The sequence below is a fragment of the Oryza sativa genome, chromosome 3 (assembly GCF_034140825.1).
Source record: "Oryza sativa Japonica Group chromosome 3, ASM3414082v1".
Lineage (NCBI taxonomy): Eukaryota > Viridiplantae > Streptophyta > Magnoliopsida > Poales > Poaceae > Oryza > Oryza sativa.
Window position 1 is genome coordinate 31,813,976 of NC_089037.1, and position 20,345 is coordinate 31,834,320.

The 20,345-nt window shown below is 41.6% G+C and overlaps 3 protein-coding genes across 3 annotated transcripts; 1 reads left to right on the top strand and 2 right to left on the bottom strand.

Moving 5' to 3' along the window:
* Window positions 1–4,497: 4,497 nt before the first annotated feature.
* On the bottom strand, window positions 4,498–11,912 carry LOC4334126 (transcriptional adapter ADA2-like). The gene is made up of 12 exons (NM_001402268.1): window positions 11,591–11,912; window positions 11,248–11,491; window positions 10,920–10,985; window positions 10,716–10,841; window positions 10,543–10,618; window positions 7,988–8,054; window positions 7,848–7,906; window positions 7,663–7,728; window positions 6,961–7,183; window positions 6,450–6,660; window positions 5,288–5,602; window positions 4,498–5,168 (listed from the first exon to the last, which is right to left on the bottom strand). The coding sequence occupies exons 1-12, from the start codon at window positions 11,641–11,643 to the stop codon at window positions 4,962–4,964; spliced, it is 1,713 nt and encodes a 570-aa protein (NP_001389197.1). The 5' UTR covers window positions 11,644–11,912; the 3' UTR covers window positions 4,498–4,961.
* Window positions 11,913–12,310: 398 nt separating this feature from the next.
* Window positions 12,311–15,031, bottom strand: LOC4334127 (uncharacterized). Its single transcript, XM_015773929.3, has 5 exons — window positions 14,391–15,031; window positions 14,144–14,302; window positions 13,950–14,048; window positions 12,902–13,012; window positions 12,311–12,748 (listed from the first exon to the last, which is right to left on the bottom strand). Exons 1-5 carry the CDS (start codon window positions 14,874–14,876, stop codon window positions 12,563–12,565), a joined length of 1,041 nt encoding a protein of 346 aa, XP_015629415.1. The 5' UTR covers window positions 14,877–15,031; the 3' UTR covers window positions 12,311–12,562.
* A 3,604-nt stretch (window positions 15,032–18,635) lies between these two features.
* Window positions 18,636–19,673, top strand: LOC4334128 (uncharacterized). The gene is made up of 5 exons (XM_015775200.2): window positions 18,636–18,787; window positions 18,882–18,952; window positions 19,069–19,149; window positions 19,231–19,274; window positions 19,422–19,673. Exons 1-5 carry the CDS (start codon window positions 18,721–18,723, stop codon window positions 19,519–19,521), a joined length of 363 nt encoding a protein of 120 aa, XP_015630686.1. The 5' UTR covers window positions 18,636–18,720; the 3' UTR covers window positions 19,522–19,673.
* Window positions 19,674–20,345: the final 672 nt, after the last annotated feature.

Sequence of the window (20,345 nt, forward strand, 5' to 3'; positions counted from 1 at the left end):
TGAGCTTACAAAACAACCTGCATAGTTATTAGTAAAATATCGTGAGCTTACAAAACTTACCAGTGCAGTTATTAAATTATTTTTGACTTTAGAAAATTACCAGTGCATAGTTAGTAAATTATTGTGAGCTTATAAAACATACAAGTGCAGCTAGTAAATTACCGCGAGCATAAAAAACTTACTCGTGCATATAATTGGAAGTTACGTTGAGCTTACAAAACTTTAAAGTACAAGTTGGTAAAATACTACTCCATGAGCTTAGAAAACCTACAAGCTTTTCTTTAAAAAAACATAAAAGCTTTTATTTATTCAAAAATAACCTACAAGCTTTTTTTTTTCTGGTGACGGGGATATTTCAAGAAAGCCATCTGATATGGGTTACCACCAAATACCAATGCTAACAAATACGTCAGAAAGTGTAGTTAGAATCAAATACACGTGGTCAAGCAAACGTTTGATTTTATTGAGGCGTCTATCTTTCTTTATTTTTTAGAAAAGTCGAACTTAGTCGCCTAAAATCAAGAATCGTATTGTGGAGACAAAATCTTCAATTAATTAACAAACTAATCGTAATATTCTGGCTACCAGGTGGCTAGAATCAAATACATAGTCAAGCAAGCTTTTGGTTTGATTGTGGCGTCTAGCTACTTTGTTTTATTTGAAAACATCTAAGGCCATGAAAGGATTTATATAGAAATTTCATCGGATTTAAATAGAAATTTTCCTATTTAGCAATTTAATTCAAAAGATTGAAGCTTTTAAAATCATATGAAATTCTTATGGAATAACTCATTGCATGTGATTTTGGAGGAGATTAGCAAGAGTTTCAACCTCTTAGAAAATTTTTTGTCTATCTCTCTCATCTTATTCCTACGTTTATTTGCGGATCAATCAAATGATCATTCTTGTGTGTGTCTTCTGAGTTTTGCAATTCTCTATTTTATACTTACATTCATTTCAGAAACTTACGTTTTTTCTAATCCTCTATTCGATCATGCGATTCAAATAGTCCCTAAAACATGAACCAAATCGTGAAGACACAATCTTCAATTAACGAAATAATCAGGTGGAAAGCATGTATACAGACGAGGGCCCTATATACATCAATCTCTTTGATCGGAAAGCATATATGATATATCAGCAAGGGAAAAGAAAACGGAAAACAACTATTTTTTTAGTCGGGGTGATAGCAGATCCCAGGATTTGGTCTCCAGCCTTTGTTTTCTATGTTAAATACTTAAATCTATACCATTATACCACAATCTAACAACCTAAATATTTCTTTATTCCTGATTAATACGATAATACTTGTCCCCGGGTGACCGGCGTGGGGGAGCCGGATCGGGCGCTCCCCCCGCGCGCCCCTCCCTCATGTGCTACCTATTGGGCCCACCCACTTCTCCATCCTTTTTTCACAAAAAAATGTTTCACTTAGTATACTTACAATGTTTCACTATTTATAGATCTAATGTTGCAGTGAATTAAAATAATCTTTTGCAACAAAAAACCTACATATTTTGAAAACTCTCTATTAAGGAAATTTGGTTTATTTTTTGTTCCATCAAAAATGTTTCACCTAGTGTATTCACAATGTTTCACAATGTATAGTTGTAATATTGCAGTGAACTGAAATATTCTTTTACTATTTGCTAAAACATTGATTTTATATAAGGTGAAACAACACCCGATTTAAAGGAATGAAACATTTTCGATTTACTTAGTGAAACAATTCCGATATACCTGGTAGAACATTGTGTAATATTTAAAAATAAGTCAATAATAAGCTATTTTTTCGTCGGAATATATCTATGTGTGGTCTTGTTTTGAAGATTTAATTGCAACGAATTTAATGGTGCAATCGAATTATGATTTGGATAAGTAATTTAAGAGAAAAAACAGTTTAAAGTAGTTTTACACGTAAATCAGGAGCTGACGTCAGGCGCTGACGTCAGCGCCCGATTTCCCCAGCCCTAGATCGGGTCGCCCAATCCGTAGGCGCATCCTGATTAATGTGGTAGTTTCCGGCCTTCAAAACGAACATGATAATAGATAGATAGATGGATGGTGCTGATGAATGCTCCTAAATAATCAATTTATTTATGAGAAAGTATTAAATATTATAATTATAAACATAACCAATAAAAAAATGCATCCCAAATCTGTTTAGAACGGGACCTAATACAAGTTTTACTTCTTTCAAGAACAACATATAACCCTTTTGTCTTTCAAAAACAACTTATAACCTTTATTCTTTCAAAAACAACTCACAAGCGTTTTCTGGTGAAAGGACTTCCAAGAGTGCCAGGTCGGAGAGAAATCCATCTGATTTCGGTGACCACCAAATGCAATGCTTGGTCTGGTTTTTCACTGAAAGTCTGGAATGAAGAGTTGATTTGGATGTGCCAGCAGCTGAAATTTGTACTTTGTTGTGCATTAGCAACTGGAGTAGCAAGCAAACAGAAATCAGAGACACGATTGTGGTTGACATATTCTCTCATTTATCTACCAACAACAGTGATTTGTGACTTATTCATTAGAGTGAACATGAATCTGTCCAAAAGCTAGAGCACAGCAGCGCGCATCTTTGACGGCACAACTACACAAGTATATGACTATGGAGTACTCTTGAGGACAAGAAGTACTGTCATGAGCTTGTAAATGCTTCACCAAATCCTTTGTTTAAAAATCGCTGCAATAATATATTATATAGAAGAAACATCGTATACTTGTTGCCATGCGTCAACTTGCATCTGATTAGTTTAGACAGAATGAGAGGGAATGGGCAATGAACTAGAAAAATAAAGCATGGTGGATCATTCAATATTTCAATTCAAAACCCATGTGGTTATGTCCATTGTAATACAAAATCACCTGTCTGATCAGTTACTGGTAGTTTTTGTCAGCCGTGGCTGCATGCGTCTAAAAAACCTAGGCAGAACCGAGAGTTCTGTCAGCTGACCTTATGTTTGTGTCGGGAATGCCAAGTTGCAAGTTCGTAATTTTTACAAAACTACGTATACTTTGATTAAATTATCACAAAACTACGGATTTAATGTGATATATCACAAATTTACATATTTAGTAATAATTTTATCATAAAACTACAGGTTTAAAGTTACATATCACAAAACTATAGATTTAACAATAAAATTATCCCAAAAGTATAGGTTTAACGTCAATCTAATCACAAAACTTGGATGATAATAACTCAAACATAACATTAGTGCTAAGTATTGAATCCCAAAATCTGTAGTTTTATGATAATTTTATTATTAAATCTATAGTTTTGAGATACTTAACTTTAAACCTGTAATTTTCCGATAAATTTATTTTTCAACCTATAGTTTTGTGACACATCAGCTTAAATATGTAGTTTTGTGATAATGTGCAAGTGTGATTGTAGAGTTGTATTGGGCTGCATCAAATTCAAAACAATGTATATATTTTTTATGGAAACCTATTAGATAGCTTGATAATATTGAAAGAAATCGGATCTATTATGTCGCATAGTTTGAAATTTATTATCATCATTCTACATGAAGAAATATACAACATATTTTTCGGTGAATAGTAGGCTCATCTTTCTATCTCTTCTCTTTGAATTATCTTCGGTACAATTTCCTTCCTGAACAAACACCGAGGTTTCATTTGGCGAATGGGATAATGAAATAATATCCCACCCTCCAAAGGGCAATATTACATCCTAGCCATACATTCTTCATACCTCATTTAATCTAGTCATTCATCCATTTCTCTTTACCAATCCCACCTCCAATGTCACATTTGCTAAACACACCCTGAGCATGGGCAATTTTTTTTTGAGATGTGGGCCCTTCATTTTCAAGAAATTAAAGACTGCACCGTGCAGCAACGTGCAAAGCTAACCGGCCGTGTTTAGTTTCCCCCAATTCCCAACTTTCCATTACATCATATCACATCAAAAAATTTCCTACACACATAAATTTTCAACTTTTTTTTCCAAACTCCTAACTTTCTTCAAACTTCCAATTTTTTTTTAGAACTAAACACACCCTAGACATGGACAGCAAACAGTATAAGGGGGTCAATTGCAACTGAAAAATCTCAATAACGTCATCCACGCAATTGAGCGGTTGAGCCCCTTTTTCGTTGGATTTTCATTGCTGAACAAATGTAGGAATCGATGGGGAAAGAGACAGGAAAGGTGTGGCGGAACGAGAGTGCCTTTTACCTTTGGCACGATCGAAGATAGAAAACCACCCCTTCCATCTGCTCCTGGATCAACGACGATTGAAATCGCTCGATCCTCCGCTGCCATGCCAGGATCTCTCCCAAGCTCTCGATATTGATTAGTCGCTGCTGCAAAGATGAAGAAGATCAACAAAGGAATTCGTTGCAATGGTCAGAATCAACATGATAAATGAAGCTGCGACTAGAATCAGGAGTGTACATACCATTGAACATTGATATCGTATCACAGCTAAACAAGTATGCACCAACCAACAAGAGAGAAGGAAAGACGCAGGCAATGGATCGCAACAAACTATGTTAACATACAGTGTGTAACATCGAATAAACACAAAGGAAACCTCTTAGGCAGTGAAATACAACAATTAAATAGCGTCTGGTATCGGAACGATGTCACATATGAAAAAGGTGGCAATGTTTACATACATCATTTCAGGCACTATACTGTCAAGGCCCTTTTAGTGGCTCTGCAACACGTTACACGTTACACTTCGAACGAGGGCAAACCATCCTCTTAAAATGGAGAGTAATGGTATGGTAAACTCATGCTACACATTCCAATCGGGGCGATAATTTTACAATTTGGCTGAAATGCCTTATTGTGCTTCTTCAGACACCTCACACAAATTTCAACTACAGCCAATTTAATTCAAGTATAGCCTCCATTTTAGCTGTCTCAGTAGTCATGCTGCAAATCAGAAACCACGCGCTGATTGAGGAACTCAAAAACATGGCTAAACAGTCGGGGCCTCCTCATTGGTACCCAACTTTTTCGTCACCATATCATAAACGTTATCTACTTTGGCAGGGTCAACCTTAAATAATACATGGGCATCTTCCTTCTTGGCGACACTACCCTTGAATATTTCCTGCATCAAAACCTCCTGCATTTTCAGGTAATGGTTGGGTAGCAATCTGTTCTGACAGCATAGATTTTTTTCCTGAAATTGAAAAATGGATCATTTATTTACTGTAGGGAGTATGAACAAGGCAATGACAAGATAAAATATGCACAAATAAATGTAAAATGTTAGAACATTGAAATTTGAAATATACTTACACTGGTGCTTAATAGCTCTGCCCCAGGAAAACCAACAATATCCCAGTCATCCCAATGTTTAGTGCCTGCATGCCCTGTGGTTTTTGGAGAATCCCTGCCAGTAGAATCCAAGCTGGCACCACCTTTCTTCTGATCCAAATTACCATCTGACTCGATTTTCATAGGTCGATTCGTCTTATGCACCACTTTAGTGTTGGATAAGAGCTGACCACTTTCCTTAGCTTTTTGGGCATTCACCTCATGTTCCTTTTTCCTCTTTTGCTCTATGTGAATCTTTGCTTCAGCCAATGTACGGCATCCAGCAGAACGACATTCCTGGACATCATAGAAGCAAAACAACCTCTTGTGCATCAGAACATAATGCAACCAGATCAATGAAGGGAGAATCAGAAAATCAACCAACAAGAGTTACTCGTGTGATCAGTAAAGAACATGTTATGTTACCAATCCATACCAAATCCAAATGGCATGATACTGAACAAAGAAAGAACAAAATACTGTATGCAGGACTGCATGCTTTAGAAGACTTGGCTGCGTTGTGAACTACCGGTTCTCATCTTCTATTCCCTCATTTTCTGTGCGCACGCTTCCCAAACTGCTAAACGGTGCTTTTTTGCAAAACAAAAATTCAAAACGAAAGTTACTTTTTTAAAAAAAATCATATTAATCCATTTTCAGGTTTTTGTAACTAATACTTAATTAATCATGCAGTAATGAGTAACCTCGTTTTCTGCGCAGGGGAAATGAGTTACGAACCATTAGGTTTGAACACGCCCTTAACCTATTTCATAACCTACACCATGTTTTTCTTTTGTTGTGTTTAAAATAAAGAAATTGCACCATCATGTTATTATCCTATTGTCCGACGCAGTGTAAAGCTGGCTATCATGTAACAAAATAATTAGCAGAAAGATTTGTTCTTAAGGGGTAAAACAGAGATTTACAGGCCATTAAATTTATTGAGGTAATTCCTTTGCTTGTTAACTAAATAAGTAATCCATCTTTCCCAGCTTCATATAGCATTATAGCATATACAGAGTCAACACGTAATAGAATAGTTCTTGCAGTAATGTATAACTTTATAAGAAATGAAAGAAAAAGATATGACAGCATAAAGTACAGTACAAATTAAATACCTGAATTTAATAAAATAAATAAATACCTGAAGCTCTTGAATCCTCCTTCGAATTTTCCGTTCCTCAAGAACACTCCTAACAAGTGCTTCATGTTCCTCCTTAGAAAGGAAACGCATGAACACCTTATAGCGATGGTAAACTTCCTTGTCTTCATTTGTGAGATCCTTCTCCAAAGGATTAGGAAATAGTAAGTTTCTTTCCAGTATGAACTCTTTTCTCCTTTTTCTTTCATCAAGCCTACAAATGCAACAAAGAAATGAATTCTCTTTATGGACCAAAACGCATAATATGGCTGTGTGAGATAGACATAACTTCAAGTAGGATATTTGGATTATCAGAAAATTCAGTGACAGGCATTTAGCAAATCACCAAAAAAAGCGAAGATATGTACTGATTTAGTTAGAAACTAAAGCAATGGAAAAGGCTTTCATCATAATAACTAAGATGAACAGAAAAAGATGCTGATCTTCTTAATCTCCATAATGAAGTTACTGCAATAATACAGTTAAAATAATTGCATCAGCACTGTTAACCAACCTTGACAAGTAAATACGCAATACCCTTAGCTTCAGTTCACGATCAGTTTCCGAATCAGTTTCTTTAAACTCCATCTCAGCGAGTGCCTGTTCAGCATCGTTATCATACTCTGGGTCAAATTCATGTCTCTTTGAATTGTATCCACTCAGTTCAGTCAAAGAAGGCCCTTCATCTGCAGAATATCGGGGTTTTTTCACACCTATACTTCTATCCACATGACCATCTGCGACATGCAAGTTAAACAAGGCAATATTAAAGTAAACAGATGTACATAAACATGAAAAGTTCAGGATGCGTGGTGTATACTTCGATACGGTAAAGAAAATGAGTTTCCCACAAACACAGTAAAGAAAATGAGTTTCCCACAAACACTTCACACCCCACATAAATAAATAAAAAAGTAACTTTAGTTCATTTTGCTGCCAGTATAAAATTCTGGCAAACATAATTTTGGTGCTGTTATTTTTTGTAGTTCCATTCCTAAGAATGTGACAAGCATGATTAGACATATCCTAAAGGTTGAAATTTGAGAGCTTCGGAGTCCATGCCAAGAATTGTTCCGTTTAAGTTTGATCTGGTCACCCATGACTGGTTATAACGAATTAACGATAAATGTAAGTAATGTTTTATAGACACCAGTGCAACGCTGAATGATATGTGTAGAATGCAAAATAAGACTGTTGTGTTCAGTTAGGATTATACCTTCAACTTTTGCTACATTAGCACCATCTTTGAATTGTCCAACATTTGATGCTTTCTTATTTGCACCTGGACAGATTCAACAGCATCAGCATAATGTGATAGCGCATTTCCATAAAATATACAAATATAAAGATATATTGTTTCAGAATTTAATTGTTCAAGGTTGTCATGTCAATGAGACGTACCCCCAGCTATGTGTGAAGGTGATCGACCAGCTAAACCTTCTCCAAGTGCATCTTCCACCCTATGCAAGTTAAAAAGTTGGTAAACAACCTATTGCAAATTTCAGAGTAATGCCAGCAAGTGTAAAGCAAGAACAGCATACTTGACCCTTGGGGGAGAAAATGGAGACTCGTCCTTAGGGGTCAAATCCCCTGGTAACACTGAAGTTCCTATACAAATAATAAAAGGTCATGTATAAATACTAGCCAATATAGTGAAATATTATCTCCTTTTCTGCTTTTCATATTTGAATTATTACACAAGGCAGCAATTACCAATTAGAAATCCATATTCAGAGGGGGGTTGTAACAGCCCTCCCTCCAGAACCGCGTAGCCAGCCCAACCGACGGGCGGGCCCACTTACACATACCACCCCACTTACACTTCCGTCCTCGCTTTGTGTAAAAGGGTTAACCCGGGAGTCGTATGGTTGGAGGGATGAGGCCTTATAAGTTGGTTCCACCCTTGCTAGACTAGCAAGGTGGTACTAAACATGCGCACACAGTTCACATGGGCCACACAGGCCTCATCCTAATTGGGCCAGGATGTCACAGGGGTGCCCTTGCTAAGATTGGAACACTATGATGACACAAGCAGGGACTAATCCAAGTGTGGCAATCTTTGCAGTGACAAATGATGGATTCCCCCTACAGTTTGGAGTCATCATACAGTGCAAGGTTCTGTTATTTGATTATGGGAAAAGTCCATTTTACACCCTCGAACTCTTATGTTTGTCTAAAATACACCTCGAACTACAAAACCGGCCATAATACACCCTCCAACTAGTAAAACCGTACATTTTACATCATATAGCGGTTTTAGACTGGTTTTGGACGATTTTGGACGCCACGTCAACATAGGGTCCCACCAGTCCTCTTCTTCTTCCTCCTCTCTTTGGATGAGCTCCCTAAGGAGCGGAAGCAGCGATGAGCTCCCTCCCTCCATCCCCGGCATCCTCCCTCTAGCCATGGCCGACGAGCTCCCTCCTCATGTGCACGCATGCTAGGGAGATGCTACGGCAAGCGCTGGCACCTCGTCGAGCTCGAGTTCCTCATCCCCAAGCCTCGTCGCCTTTGATGAACTCGGCGTCCCCAAGTAGCTCGAGGTCCACCAGCAAGCTGGTGTGACGCGTCGGCTCTGAAGAGGAGTCGCTCGGGAAGGGGGAGCTTGAGCTCGAGCTCGCTGGTACGATTTCATGGAGAAGATCGAGCTCTAGAGGCAGCAGAGGAGGCGGATCTTGAGCTTGTGCTCGTTGGCGGTCGGTGTAGGAGGGGCGGATGAGGGGGCGACGATGAGGAAGGGGGTATGGAGCTTACCGGCTCTTGAAAGGGTGAAAGGGAGCTCGACCTCGCCGGTTCTCGCAAGGGTGACGGGGAGGGGGAGATCGAGCTCACCGCTGATGCCGATCTTACAGGGAAGCTCAAGCTCTGGCTCCCGGAGCGCCTCCTCCATCCGTCAGCTAGTTCAACCTCCCTCCTTCCCTCTGCCGCCTCCCCAAGCGCCTTCTCATCCATGCGCCGCAAGCGCAAGCTCGAGCTCCGGTGATGTCGAGGTTGAGCTCTGCCTCGTCGTCGCCTGCTCCATGCGTGCCCAGATCTGTCTCGGGGCAGCGCCGTGTGCTGGCGACCAGCGGAGGACGGAGGTGGAAGGACGCGGAGCTCGGCCTCGGCACTATCGGCATCCAGCACCGTCAGCACTATCTCATGGCCCTCGCTCTAGCTCACTGCCTCACTCCGCCGCTCATCGTGGTAATCCCGTATGGACAGAGAGAGCAAGAGCACTGATCGATTTTTTATTTGTTTTCTTGGGTTGATTGGACTGCCACATCAGATGAAATCCACTTAAGTTTGCATGAGGGGTTCCTTTGCATGGTTTTAAAAGTTAGAGGGGGTTATGTACCCGGTTTTCAAGTTAGTGGGTGTGTTTTAGACTACATGAAAAGTTGAGGGGGGTAAAATGGACTTATCCCTTTGATTATTAACCTGTACATCTATACCTAGTCTTTGTTTCTTTGTATACAGTACTACAGTTACACGCTGTGGTACGCTGTGGTGGCAGCCCAGCTGCTTCTGATGGGAATAGCAATAAATCAGTGAAGGAAGTATGTCATGCAGGTGGATAGGCCAAAAGCATGTAGGGTAGGATCTATGTGTCTGTTGGATCCACAGATATCAGATCCGAGCTTTTGTTTGGATGTGAGATCTTACATCCAAACAAAAGCCCAAATGGATCTTACATCCAATTGAAAGTATTGTGCTGCTGCCAATTCACCAGGTAAAGAACATGACATAGATCACTCACTAACTAGCACCCTACATTCACTAACTAGCACCCTATATTTTATGTTTTAATATTGCCCTTCATATTTTGGATATTAAATGTTGAAAAATCAGGGTACCGAACATACTGATATATCCATGAGGACCATAGGTGCGCAATCAAATACTAAACAAAAGGCTAAACCACTGAACCACATTATGTATGGCGATTAGCAAGTAGTATGTTAGCATGTTAAGAAAACTAAACCACACAACACCATGTGTTTTTTGTTATCCCATCAGTGTGAAATCTTCAAATGTTAAACAAAAAGTAGAATATTTGACAACTTGCAGGTTAAAAGACTGTTTACATTAACTGAAAAGTATGATAGCAACTCACCTTTTTTACTCTCGCCTTGTACTTTAGCCATAGCAAGCAATTCCTTCCTGTTCTTACCGTTAACATGAGACATATCCTACAATGATGAGATCACGAGACAGTATATTGAATTAAGGAGTACCAGACGACTACCAGTTGAACTAAACAAATTAACAGTTTGAGAAAATAATTACCGGAAGGGGATAACAAGGTGAGTTCATGTATGCAGTTGTATAATGATCAATGCATTGTGCCTTGGTCTTGGTGCCAACATGCTCCGCAACTTCAGCCCAATTTCCCAGACCATACATTTCAATTCCCTTTTATTAATTATAACAAGTAAACAGTCAAAACCCAACAGCCAGAAAGTAAATAAAGCAAATGAAAGAAAAATGTACCTCTAGAAGAAGGATTTCCTCGTCTGCATTCCAATCTGGACAAATAAGAGGGAAAGACAGGTTGTCCTGGTGCAAAATCACATACAACATAAACCATGCATCAGGAATGGCAAGCACCAAAGTGAAAAATATTTCAACTGTAAGCTTCACTACTATTTTAGGCTATCCAATTATGTAAGAATTACAGAGCACTAGCTGATTAGTATAGTAATAAAGGATAACACCCAAGCAAAGACACCTGAAGCTAACAAAAAAGGAAGTAAAGTATATCTACATCGTTGCATTAAGACTTGGAGCTAGAAGTGAAGTGAACTGAAGCTGCACTGACCATGACCCTGTAAGGATGGTTGCTGCGGTGCGGGGTGACCTCGGCGCCGACCGAGAAGCACTCGACGCAGAGGTCGAAGTCGGGGCACTTGGAGCACTTGATCCGGATCTTCCCGGAAATATCCTTATTGCAGTAGTTGCAGTGGTACAGCGCCTTCTTCCCACCACCCTCTCCGGCTCCCCCGCAGGCCGCCGAGAGCGAGTCCGGCGCATCGCCGCTCGACGCGACCCTCCTCCGCTTCGACCTGCAGCAAACCCCAACCAGACAACGAATGGATCACTCCCCTCCACATCAACCAGAGCGAAAAATGCAAAGCGGGGGGAAGCAGCTGCTAGAAACAAACCTGTGGTTCGTTTCATCGTCGCCGGAATTGGGCACCCCGCGAGACCGGCCCATCGCGGGCGCGCCCCCAAACCCTAGCGCAAACCCTAGAAACCCTAAGCTCGCGCGCACGCCGCCACGGCCTCCGCCGCCGCCGCCGCCGCCTCCACTCGCATCGGGCGGGATCGAATCGAATCGAGGGGATCGATCGGGGCGAGGCGAGGGCGGATTTGGATTGGGGAATTTGGAGAGAGATCTGCGGCTGCTGGGCACGCGTGTTGGAATTGGGGCCGGGGTGTCGCGGACGAGACGACCATCGCAGATCGCGACACGGAGAGGAAAGCGGGGGAGGAGAGAGAGAGAGAGAGATTGTACTAGTACTAGTATTCGGCATCCTGGGATCTGGACCGTCCGTTCCAGATCTGACGGCTCTGGTTTTTTTCACTTGCGATTAATGCCCGCAAACGCCTAGAGAGATCTGATACCAAGATTTGAACTCTGACTTGTCTCAGTTCCGACAGCCTGAAGTGTATTCCGAAATTGAGCGATTCAATCATTTTCATCATAATTCTGAAATATGTTCAACAAACATATACTCCCAGAATCAAATTTCTCCGAATAACAACTCAACCATCAGATTTATCTGACACACACCACACATCAACTACTGCATTTTGCGCTTCATAGTTAAAATTGCCATATTCTGGCCTTAAGTGCAAAAATTAGAAAAAGAGGTATCGCCTTAATCCAAGCAAAACATCATCTGCTATTTCCTCTTCTCAAGACAGTTTATCCACATGACTTGGACAAGCATTCGAAACAGCAGGGGCAAGCATACACTGCAAAGCAGCAAAGCACAAACCAAGACGCCATTACAACAACTCGAGACATGTATCAATGGACCAAACGAGTCCACACGCTTGTGAATATTTCACAGGGGAGACTGCTGGAAGCGTGATTGAGGCCGGGGAAAAGGCCGTGGTAAACGGCAAAGCTAGAACAGGTTCTGATGGAACTTGTCTTGGTCGGATCTGTATACTCGTCGCTTGCTGTTGGTGCCTGAGGTAGGCTTGTGATGATCAGAGCTCTTCGACATTGGCCTGCTACGGGAACCGCAGGAGAGGCTGTCCTGTCCGGCCTTCGTGCCGCTGCGATGAGAATTGATCGGTTGCTCGTACTCCTGTTCAAGTTCATGATTTGAATGAGAAAAAGAATCCACACTTTGCTTTGGCTTGCGGATAGAAATAAGATCATAGGAGAAGGCAATTCTTCATGGTGTAAATGGACAGGATTAGTAGAAGAGTAAAAGTTGTACCAAGACCGGCCTGAATACCTCGGATTTACTCTTGGAGATGCATGGAGTTAGGCAAGGATTAAGATCCTTGCTGAACATTTCATCTGGACTACCGTAGTTTGGTGTGTCATCTTCTCCAATGCTACATTCCTGCGTTGCAGCAAACAGCATTAGTAAACTTTTGATAGGCGCAATAATAACTGGCATGCACAGGGGCGCCTTTATGGTACTTTCTAGTTTCTATTACAAGTAGCACTATAGTAGTCCATTGCCATGTAGGCTTTATGTTGTTAGAGGAACTTTTTAAAAGAAAAGGAAGACCAAAATGATAGTTTGTAGGAAGGATAAGACTTAATCTATGGCCAAATTATTTAACCATAAAAAATGGTAACGACTAGCTTCTGCAAATTTTGTTTGCAAACTATCACTTAGGTGAAGAGCATGTATTGAAAATCAGAAATAACTAAATAATAAGCAAAGTGAGGTCAAGAATGTGTGTGTCAATATATGTTGCATTGCCCCCATGACAGAATATATGTCAAAACGTGAGATAGTGTAGAGTACAAACCGGCATTTTTCGCTATCTGTGATTTGTCTTCTACATCTCCACTGGGATTTATAGGTGCCTTCTGGTTAAGTGATACAAGTGCTTGTGAAAAAGGAGAGCTTTTGTGTTAACTATAAAGAACAAAAAGCCTATTGGTTTCTTTGTTGTCACATAGGAGTACTCGTTGAGTACCTTGTGAAAAGGAATTACCCTATCCTTTTCGCTACACAGGCGACAGCCCGCCGATCAATTTGAATTAACCTATCTAATGTAAAGAACTGGACAAGAATGCTAGTATGGGACTTTCAATTATGTTATTAACAAATGAGCCAAGGCACTACCTTTGCATTGCAGATTGTCAATTTCGAGTACAAACCAGTTGGAACTAACTTTATAATTTGAAGGCAACTTATGAAGTACAAGTAAACCAGATGATAGTAGCAATCAAATGGTGGAGCATCTGGAAACTTTTTCAGTATTTCTTAACATACATACACATTATAATTGTAGCAGACGAATGGTAGAGCAAGCGAAAATTACCAGAGAGAAAGCAGTCTCCTCATTAAGCACCGGTGTTCTTGGGGAAGAGCAGTATTCATCATCAAAACATGACCTTGGCGTGTGTTTATCGGCCTTAACCTGTACATAGTGAAGCCATTGCAGGCGAAAGATTTAGTTAGGTGGGTAATTAGAATTAGTGAAGTGACGGCATTGCAAAATCGTCAAGAACATGCCTGCGCGAGCTCTTCGGCAAGGCATTGGATCTGTCCCGTGAGCGTGGAGATCTCATCCCGGAGGTGGCGGTCCGGCTGCGTGTCCGGGAAGAGCACGGCGTCCTTGAGCGTCCTGATCTCCTCCCGCTGCCGCAGGCACAGGTCCTTGAGGCGCTCAACCTGCTCGACGCAATGGCAGTAAGCCCACAATGGCATTGACGGTGGGCGGGGAGGAGAGGGAAGGAGGTGTGGATGTGTCAGCGTGTACCTCCGTGTCCTTCTGCTCGAGCTGGAGGCGGAGCGCGGCGATCTCGTCCTCCTGCTCCTTGCTCTGGGTGAGGAGCTCCCGCTCGCTGCGCAGCACCATGGCGAGCGTCCGCGTGTTCCCGCCGTTCTTGACCTCCGTCAGCGCCTTCTTCTTGGGCTCCGACGACCCTTTCTGGAACAGCTTCCGCGACAGCCCCGGCAGCTTCCCACCACTTCCGTTCTTCGCGGCGGCGGCGGCGGCGGCGGCGGGAGGTACGGGGAGGTTCTTCGCCGGCTTCTTGTCCATGGAGATGAGCCTACGGAGCACGGACCCGAGGTTCCCGTGCTGCGCCGCCGGGGCACGCAGGTCGCGGCCGGATCTGGCCGGCACCAGCGCGCGGCTCCCGTACCCCGGCGTCGCCGCCGCGCCGGCGCGTCGCGGAGACGGGGACGGCGACGGCGAGTCGTAGGAGGCGTAGCGCGACGCCGCGGCGGTCGCCTTCCTCATCTCTCGCACTCGCTCGCTCGCTCGCTCTATCTCGCCTTCGCTGCTCGCCGGGAGGAGGAGGAGGTGGTGGGATACTGGAATGGCGTTTGAAATTCAAAATGGGGGTTTGGTTTGGTCGATTGGTTGATTGGGATTGATTTGGGATGATTTGGGCCGCGCGGTGTGGTCGGTTCGGTTGCTTTTTCTGTCTTTTCACGCTGCGTTGCTGCCAGTGCTGGTGTCGGGAACTTTTTTTTTTTTGCTGCGCGGCGCGCTGCACGCCGGGCACGGGCACGGACAGGCGCGCCGAGGAGGAGGAGGAGGAGTTCAAAAGGTTTCGACGACACGGACGGATTTCTCGCCGTTTCGGCCGGCCGGACGCCCGGATCGGTGCAGTGGTTGGGCTGGGTTGGGATAGTTGGGCCATGGGAGGCCTCAGTGTGGAGGCCCAAGTGATTTTTGCAGGTTTGCAGCTATGCCATTGTTAGTTTTGTTTTTTTTTTTTAAACGAGCAGCGTCATGTATGCCCTTGTCACTTGTCAGGTTTTGGTTCCTACGTTTGGCGATGATTTTCTAAGTAAGTAGCTTAATGCCCACACTTCTATATTACTAGCCACATCTTATTAAGGTTAAGATTAGGCTTGACAACGTTGGTTACAACCAAATGAGCCCTAAAATTTTGCACTAAACTTGTTATATATAAACATGCAATTGAGCTTTTTTTTCATAGTAATGTTTTGAATGTAGGGAATCCTTTCCTTCACAATACTGTATGCGCATTAGGTGCCGATATGTAAGCCTCACTTTGCTCTAGTAGCATACCTTAGGGGCCCATAATGTATATCCAGCGTTTTAGATGGTTCTATTAATTTTAGAATATTTTTTTAACGAATCAGAGAATCGCTAATTTCATTGAATAAAAGAGGAGTAAACTGTACAAAGGCCTAAGCCAGAAGAGAAAGAAAAAGCAAAGGCCTTTGGCCCTAGCTAACTATAGAATAAGCCAACTTCTAGGTTTTTCGCGCCCACCAAAGCCCAAGTTTTGGCCTCCTCTTTGATTTTGGCCATCGGGCTGATCGTCGAGAGCTCCTTTTGCTGGAAGGTTCTGTGATTTCTTTCATTCTAGATCTCTAATGCCACAAGCAATGTAAGGGTGCGGAGAGCCTTCGAGGGAACGCCTCTTAAGGTCATGGTATTTTTCCATCATTCATGCACCGTCCGTGCTTGTTGCCATTGATTGGGGTGCAGTTGATCGCACGCAACCTAGCCCGCAAGGGTCTTCCAAATCCTTCTTGTGTACCGACACTCTGCAAGTAGGTGAATTGCCATCTCCTGGGTTTGACGACATAAGGGGTAAATGGAGCCGTTTGGCCAGCCTCTCGTTTGTAGCCGGTCGGAGGTCCAGACTCTATTTTAGATGATTAGCCAAGCAAAAATTTTATATTTTCGTGGTGCCCAAGCCTTCCAAATTAAGGCGTTGAAGTTTGTAGCTATCGAGCCAAGGGGTTTAATTATAAAATAATTAAACTGGCCTTCATAGTTTGTTACGCACGTTGGTACTAGCTAGTAAGATTTTTTTAAAATTAAAATGTCTCAGCGTTAAACTACAAGAAGACGCCAATCTCGATATGTACTATTATAATACTAAGTTACTTGCCACATGTTATACAAAACCCAGTAATACATCGTGCTCATAATAGTTGACTCGCTATACTACAATACTAAGCGTGTGCTTGGAAGAAGGGGAAAGAAAATTTTTATGAAGATATGTAAAACAATGTGAATCGTATTAATTATTTTAAATTAAAAAATGAATTGATATGAACTTTTAAAGAAACTTTCCTCCTTTTTTTTTCAAAAACAAACTGTTAGTAATTCGGGAAACATGTAAGCCAAAAACAAAAGATTCCTTCTCAATTTGTCCTCTTAGCATACGCACCCAATTTTCCATCCGTTGGTCATTTTTTTTAAGAATTACACGGTACAACACGGACACTCGTAATACACACACTTACTCCTATGAACGTACGCACGCACGCAAAACCTACCCCTATGAGTATTTTTAAAGACTGGGCCGGTAAATCCTTGAGATTGACGAAGTTACTATAGGCGTCTCGCTGTCGATAGATACGTCGTCTATTACTGAAAGCACAAACCGTTAAATCCTGGAAAATTCGCTCCCACGGGGAGTCGAACCCAAGACCAAAGGTGCTACTGAGGCATAACCACTAAGCCATATGAAGTATTAGCAGATAATGATAATTTGTTGGTGAAATTTCTATATATAAGTCTATAGCGATTTTAAAAGCAAATGTTAAAAAAAATCTTCGTTGAAAAATCTTAAAATCAACTTTAAAAATTAGTTTTAAAATTTAAATTTTAGTAAAGCTAATTCCATATAGGGTAAAAGATGGAGCCTTTACTTTCGTGGCGTATTAAAAGTGTGGGATCAAACCAAACAAAAACTAAGTGGGGACTAGATGAATACTCCACTGCATTGCTATGGAAAATTAATTTGCATAATATGTACAAATAAGATGTAATATGATTATCAAAACTAAAGCAAACTGATAGTACAATTTTAAGACTAAAAAAAATAAGATTACATGGTTTTATGAGAGAATAAAGAAGAGACAATTTGAATCATAGATCTATCATCCAAAGGATATAAATAATCAGGGTGATGTGGCTTAATGAAAGAAGAAAGGAAATATCATTAACTAGGGATGAACTATATAAATATATAGGATAATATGTGGCTTGACCACTAACAAAGCAATAATCTCTAGTATATTAAATTCTTGCTCGGTTAGTACTTGCACTATTTTTTTTTTACAAAATTTCAGTGACATTTAACTGGTATTGCGAATTAGTCATGATATATTTTTAACTGAGTAAATTTATAATGACACAAATTTAATTAACCTTATATTCCCTGGGTATGAATGCATGAACGGGATGATTCGATGTAAAAAAAAACTATTACAAAGTTGAAAATAAATTTGTTTTTTTTAAGAAGATCGAAGCTTTCAGGAGTTCGGAAGTGCGCGCATTCCATTCTATTCTGACAAAAAGAACGGACATACATCCTTCGTTAAAAAAATTTCAATCCTAGTTTTTTTTTGGGGTAATTTCAATCCTAGTTATATTCCTGGACAAGTGCATGTTGATATTGAAGTGAGCGTAGCTGATTAGATTTTTTTGTGATGGAACCAACCCAACCGGATTTAAATTCTAGATTTGACATGTGTGCTCACATTTACAGCTAATTACCCCCATAGTGACTTCGTCAATCTTAATATATGTCGGCCCAATCTTCCGAAGATGCTGTCAATCTTAAAATATGCCGGCCCAGTCTACTTCGTCAATCTCAAGATATGCTGTCGATATGCCGGCCCAGTCGAGTGAGGCGCTCGTGGTGACTTCGTCAATATTAAGATATACCGGTCCAGTCTTCCGGGGGTGCTCATAAGGGTAGAGTATGCGTTCACAGGGGTGAGCGAGGCTCGTGGTGACTTCATCAATATCAAGATATACCGTCCAGTCTTTCGGAGGTACTTACAGTGGTAGAGTGTATGTTCATAGGGGTGAGTGTACGCGCGTTATGAACGTCTGCATTTGTACTTGTGATTGTATAAAAAAAAAGAGTGCAGGTTGACATTCATAGGTTATTTATTTATTTACGGAGGGAGTAGACTCGAAGGGTGATGAAAATGAAATATGTGTAAAGCAAATAGCTGGCATAATTTAGAACCTCTCTGGGGGTTATCTTGAGAAAATGCAACACTGACGACTGGTGGAGAGTGAAGTCGACGAGCGAAGAGAACAGAAGCGAGCGAGCAAGGAAGGCGATCCAAGGAAGAAGATGGCGGCGGCGGCGGCCATGGCGATGAAAGATCCGAGCCTGTGGCACAAGGTGGCCGCCATATCCGGTAATCCGCCCTCCCCTTCCTCCCCCCTCCAGTCCTCCTCCTCCTCCTCCTCTTGCTTCCCTAACCTCGCGATTGGTTGACTGGATTTGAGCAGGGGTTGCTGCCCTTGGACTTGGCACCTATGGCGCGCACATGTTCCGCCCCAAGAACCCCGCGTACAAGGAGGTACTCGGATTGCTCCCTGGTGTTCATCCTTGCCGGATTATTCGTTCTATTTCCGACCTTTTTGTTACAATTTATTGATCCGATTCTTGCAATTTGGGGGTAAAAAATGGCGACAGGTTTGGCACACTGCGTCCCTCTACCATCTCGTCCACACCGCGGCGTTGCTCGGGGCTCCCATCACCAAGCGCCCCGATGTTGTTAGTATACTTGCTATCCACACTGCTGTTTATTTTGCTTCCTAATTTCCACGGGTTCTTCAGTGCTTGTCATCCTTGCAGTTTGGAGGGCTTCTTACTGCTGGGATTGTTCTCTTCTCTGGAACGTACGTGTATTTTTCCTCCTTTAAATTAGTCCAAATTATCAGGAAATGGCAAAAGAAGAGAAAAATAGTATCTTCATGGGTTTAATTGCATTGTATCTGAACTGCAAAATCGTTGTTGATGGAATTTCATCGTCTGTTTTCATTTAGGTGCTACACTGTGGCTTATCTTGAAGACAGGAAGTATTCTTCCACGGCACCGTTGGGTGGCTTTGCGTTCATCGCTGCTTGGGCCAGTCTGCTCTTCTGATTATATCGTGTTTTAGCATGTGAAAACGTATTACATTACTGAATGCTTTGTATTTGGTGCCCTATCAGTTCATGCAATTGACTCGTATGCATCTCTATCATGACCTTCTAGAAAAGAAATGAAATAAAATCAAAAGTACCTTGATGGTTGCACTTTATTGTCTTTAGCTATTCTGATGTGGTGCTTACATTCAATGATCGACCTATTGTGACACTGAAACTATTTCTTCTACTACATCCGTCCCAAATATAAGGATTTTTAGGGTTGGACATGGTTATTAAGAAGGTAGAATTAAATGTGAGAAGGTTGTGATTGGATGAGAAGTGGAGGTAGGTGGAAAAATTGAATGGTGGAGGGTTGTGATTGGTTGGGAAGAGAATGTTAGTGAAAAAGTTGTTATATTTTGGGACAAATCCTGAAGGCTAAAAGCTGTTATATTTTGGGTCGGAGGGAGTATTTAATGCTATCTCATAGGCTCATAGCCATGTCTTTAAAATCATGGATTTCCTGTACCACGGCAATCCTGATCGTTTAACCTTGATTATTGGTCTGCAAACATGGTCACTCAAATCATCACAAATGCTGTGTCTTAATTCTATCTACCCCATGTCCTCATCTTCGGTGTAAGATTGGTTCAGTGCTTCCAACTAGTATGCCTAAAATGTAGCATATGTTGTTTACAACTTTACGTCATGCTTAAAATCATTTGGGCACTGCATAGTGTAGCAATGGTTTTACCTGCTTCCTCTGGAATTATCAGCTTGTAGTCTTGCTCATGGATTTCTGATTAAAATCAATACTGGACCAAGTAGCTATTAAATGTT

Excerpts from the sequence above, each read along its gene's own strand:
- LOC4334126 (NM_001402268.1), bottom strand. The coding sequence starts at position 11,643 with ATGGGCCGGTCTCGCGGGGTGCCCAATTCCGGCGACGATGAAACGAAC. Across the intron at positions 5,603-6,449 it reads GGAGGATTCAAGAGCTTCAG|GAATGTCGTTCTGCTGGATG; the intron begins GTATTTATTTAT and ends TATGATGTCCAG. Across the intron at positions 5,169-5,287 it reads CAGAGCTATTAAGCACCAGT|GAAAAAAATCTATGCTGTCA; the intron begins GTAAGTATATTT and ends TTTCAATTTCAG.
- LOC4334127 (XM_015773929.3), bottom strand. The coding sequence starts at position 14,876 with ATGAGGAAGGCGACCGCCGCGGCGTCGCGCTACGCCTCCTACGACTCG. Across the intron at positions 14,303-14,390 it reads TCGAGCAGAAGGACACGGAG|GTTGAGCGCCTCAAGGACCT; the intron begins GTACACGCTGAC and ends TGCGTCGAGCAG. Across the intron at positions 14,049-14,143 it reads TTGCCGAAGAGCTCGCGCAG|GTTAAGGCCGATAAACACAC; the intron begins GCATGTTCTTGA and ends CACTATGTACAG.
- LOC4334128 (XM_015775200.2), top strand. The coding sequence starts at position 18,721 with ATGGCGGCGGCGGCGGCCATGGCGATGAAAGATCCGAGCCTGTGGCAC. Across the intron at positions 19,150-19,230 it reads TCACCAAGCGCCCCGATGTT|TTTGGAGGGCTTCTTACTGC; the intron begins GTTAGTATACTT and ends TCATCCTTGCAG. Across the intron at positions 19,275-19,421 it reads ATTGTTCTCTTCTCTGGAAC|GTGCTACACTGTGGCTTATC; the intron begins GTACGTGTATTT and ends GTTTTCATTTAG.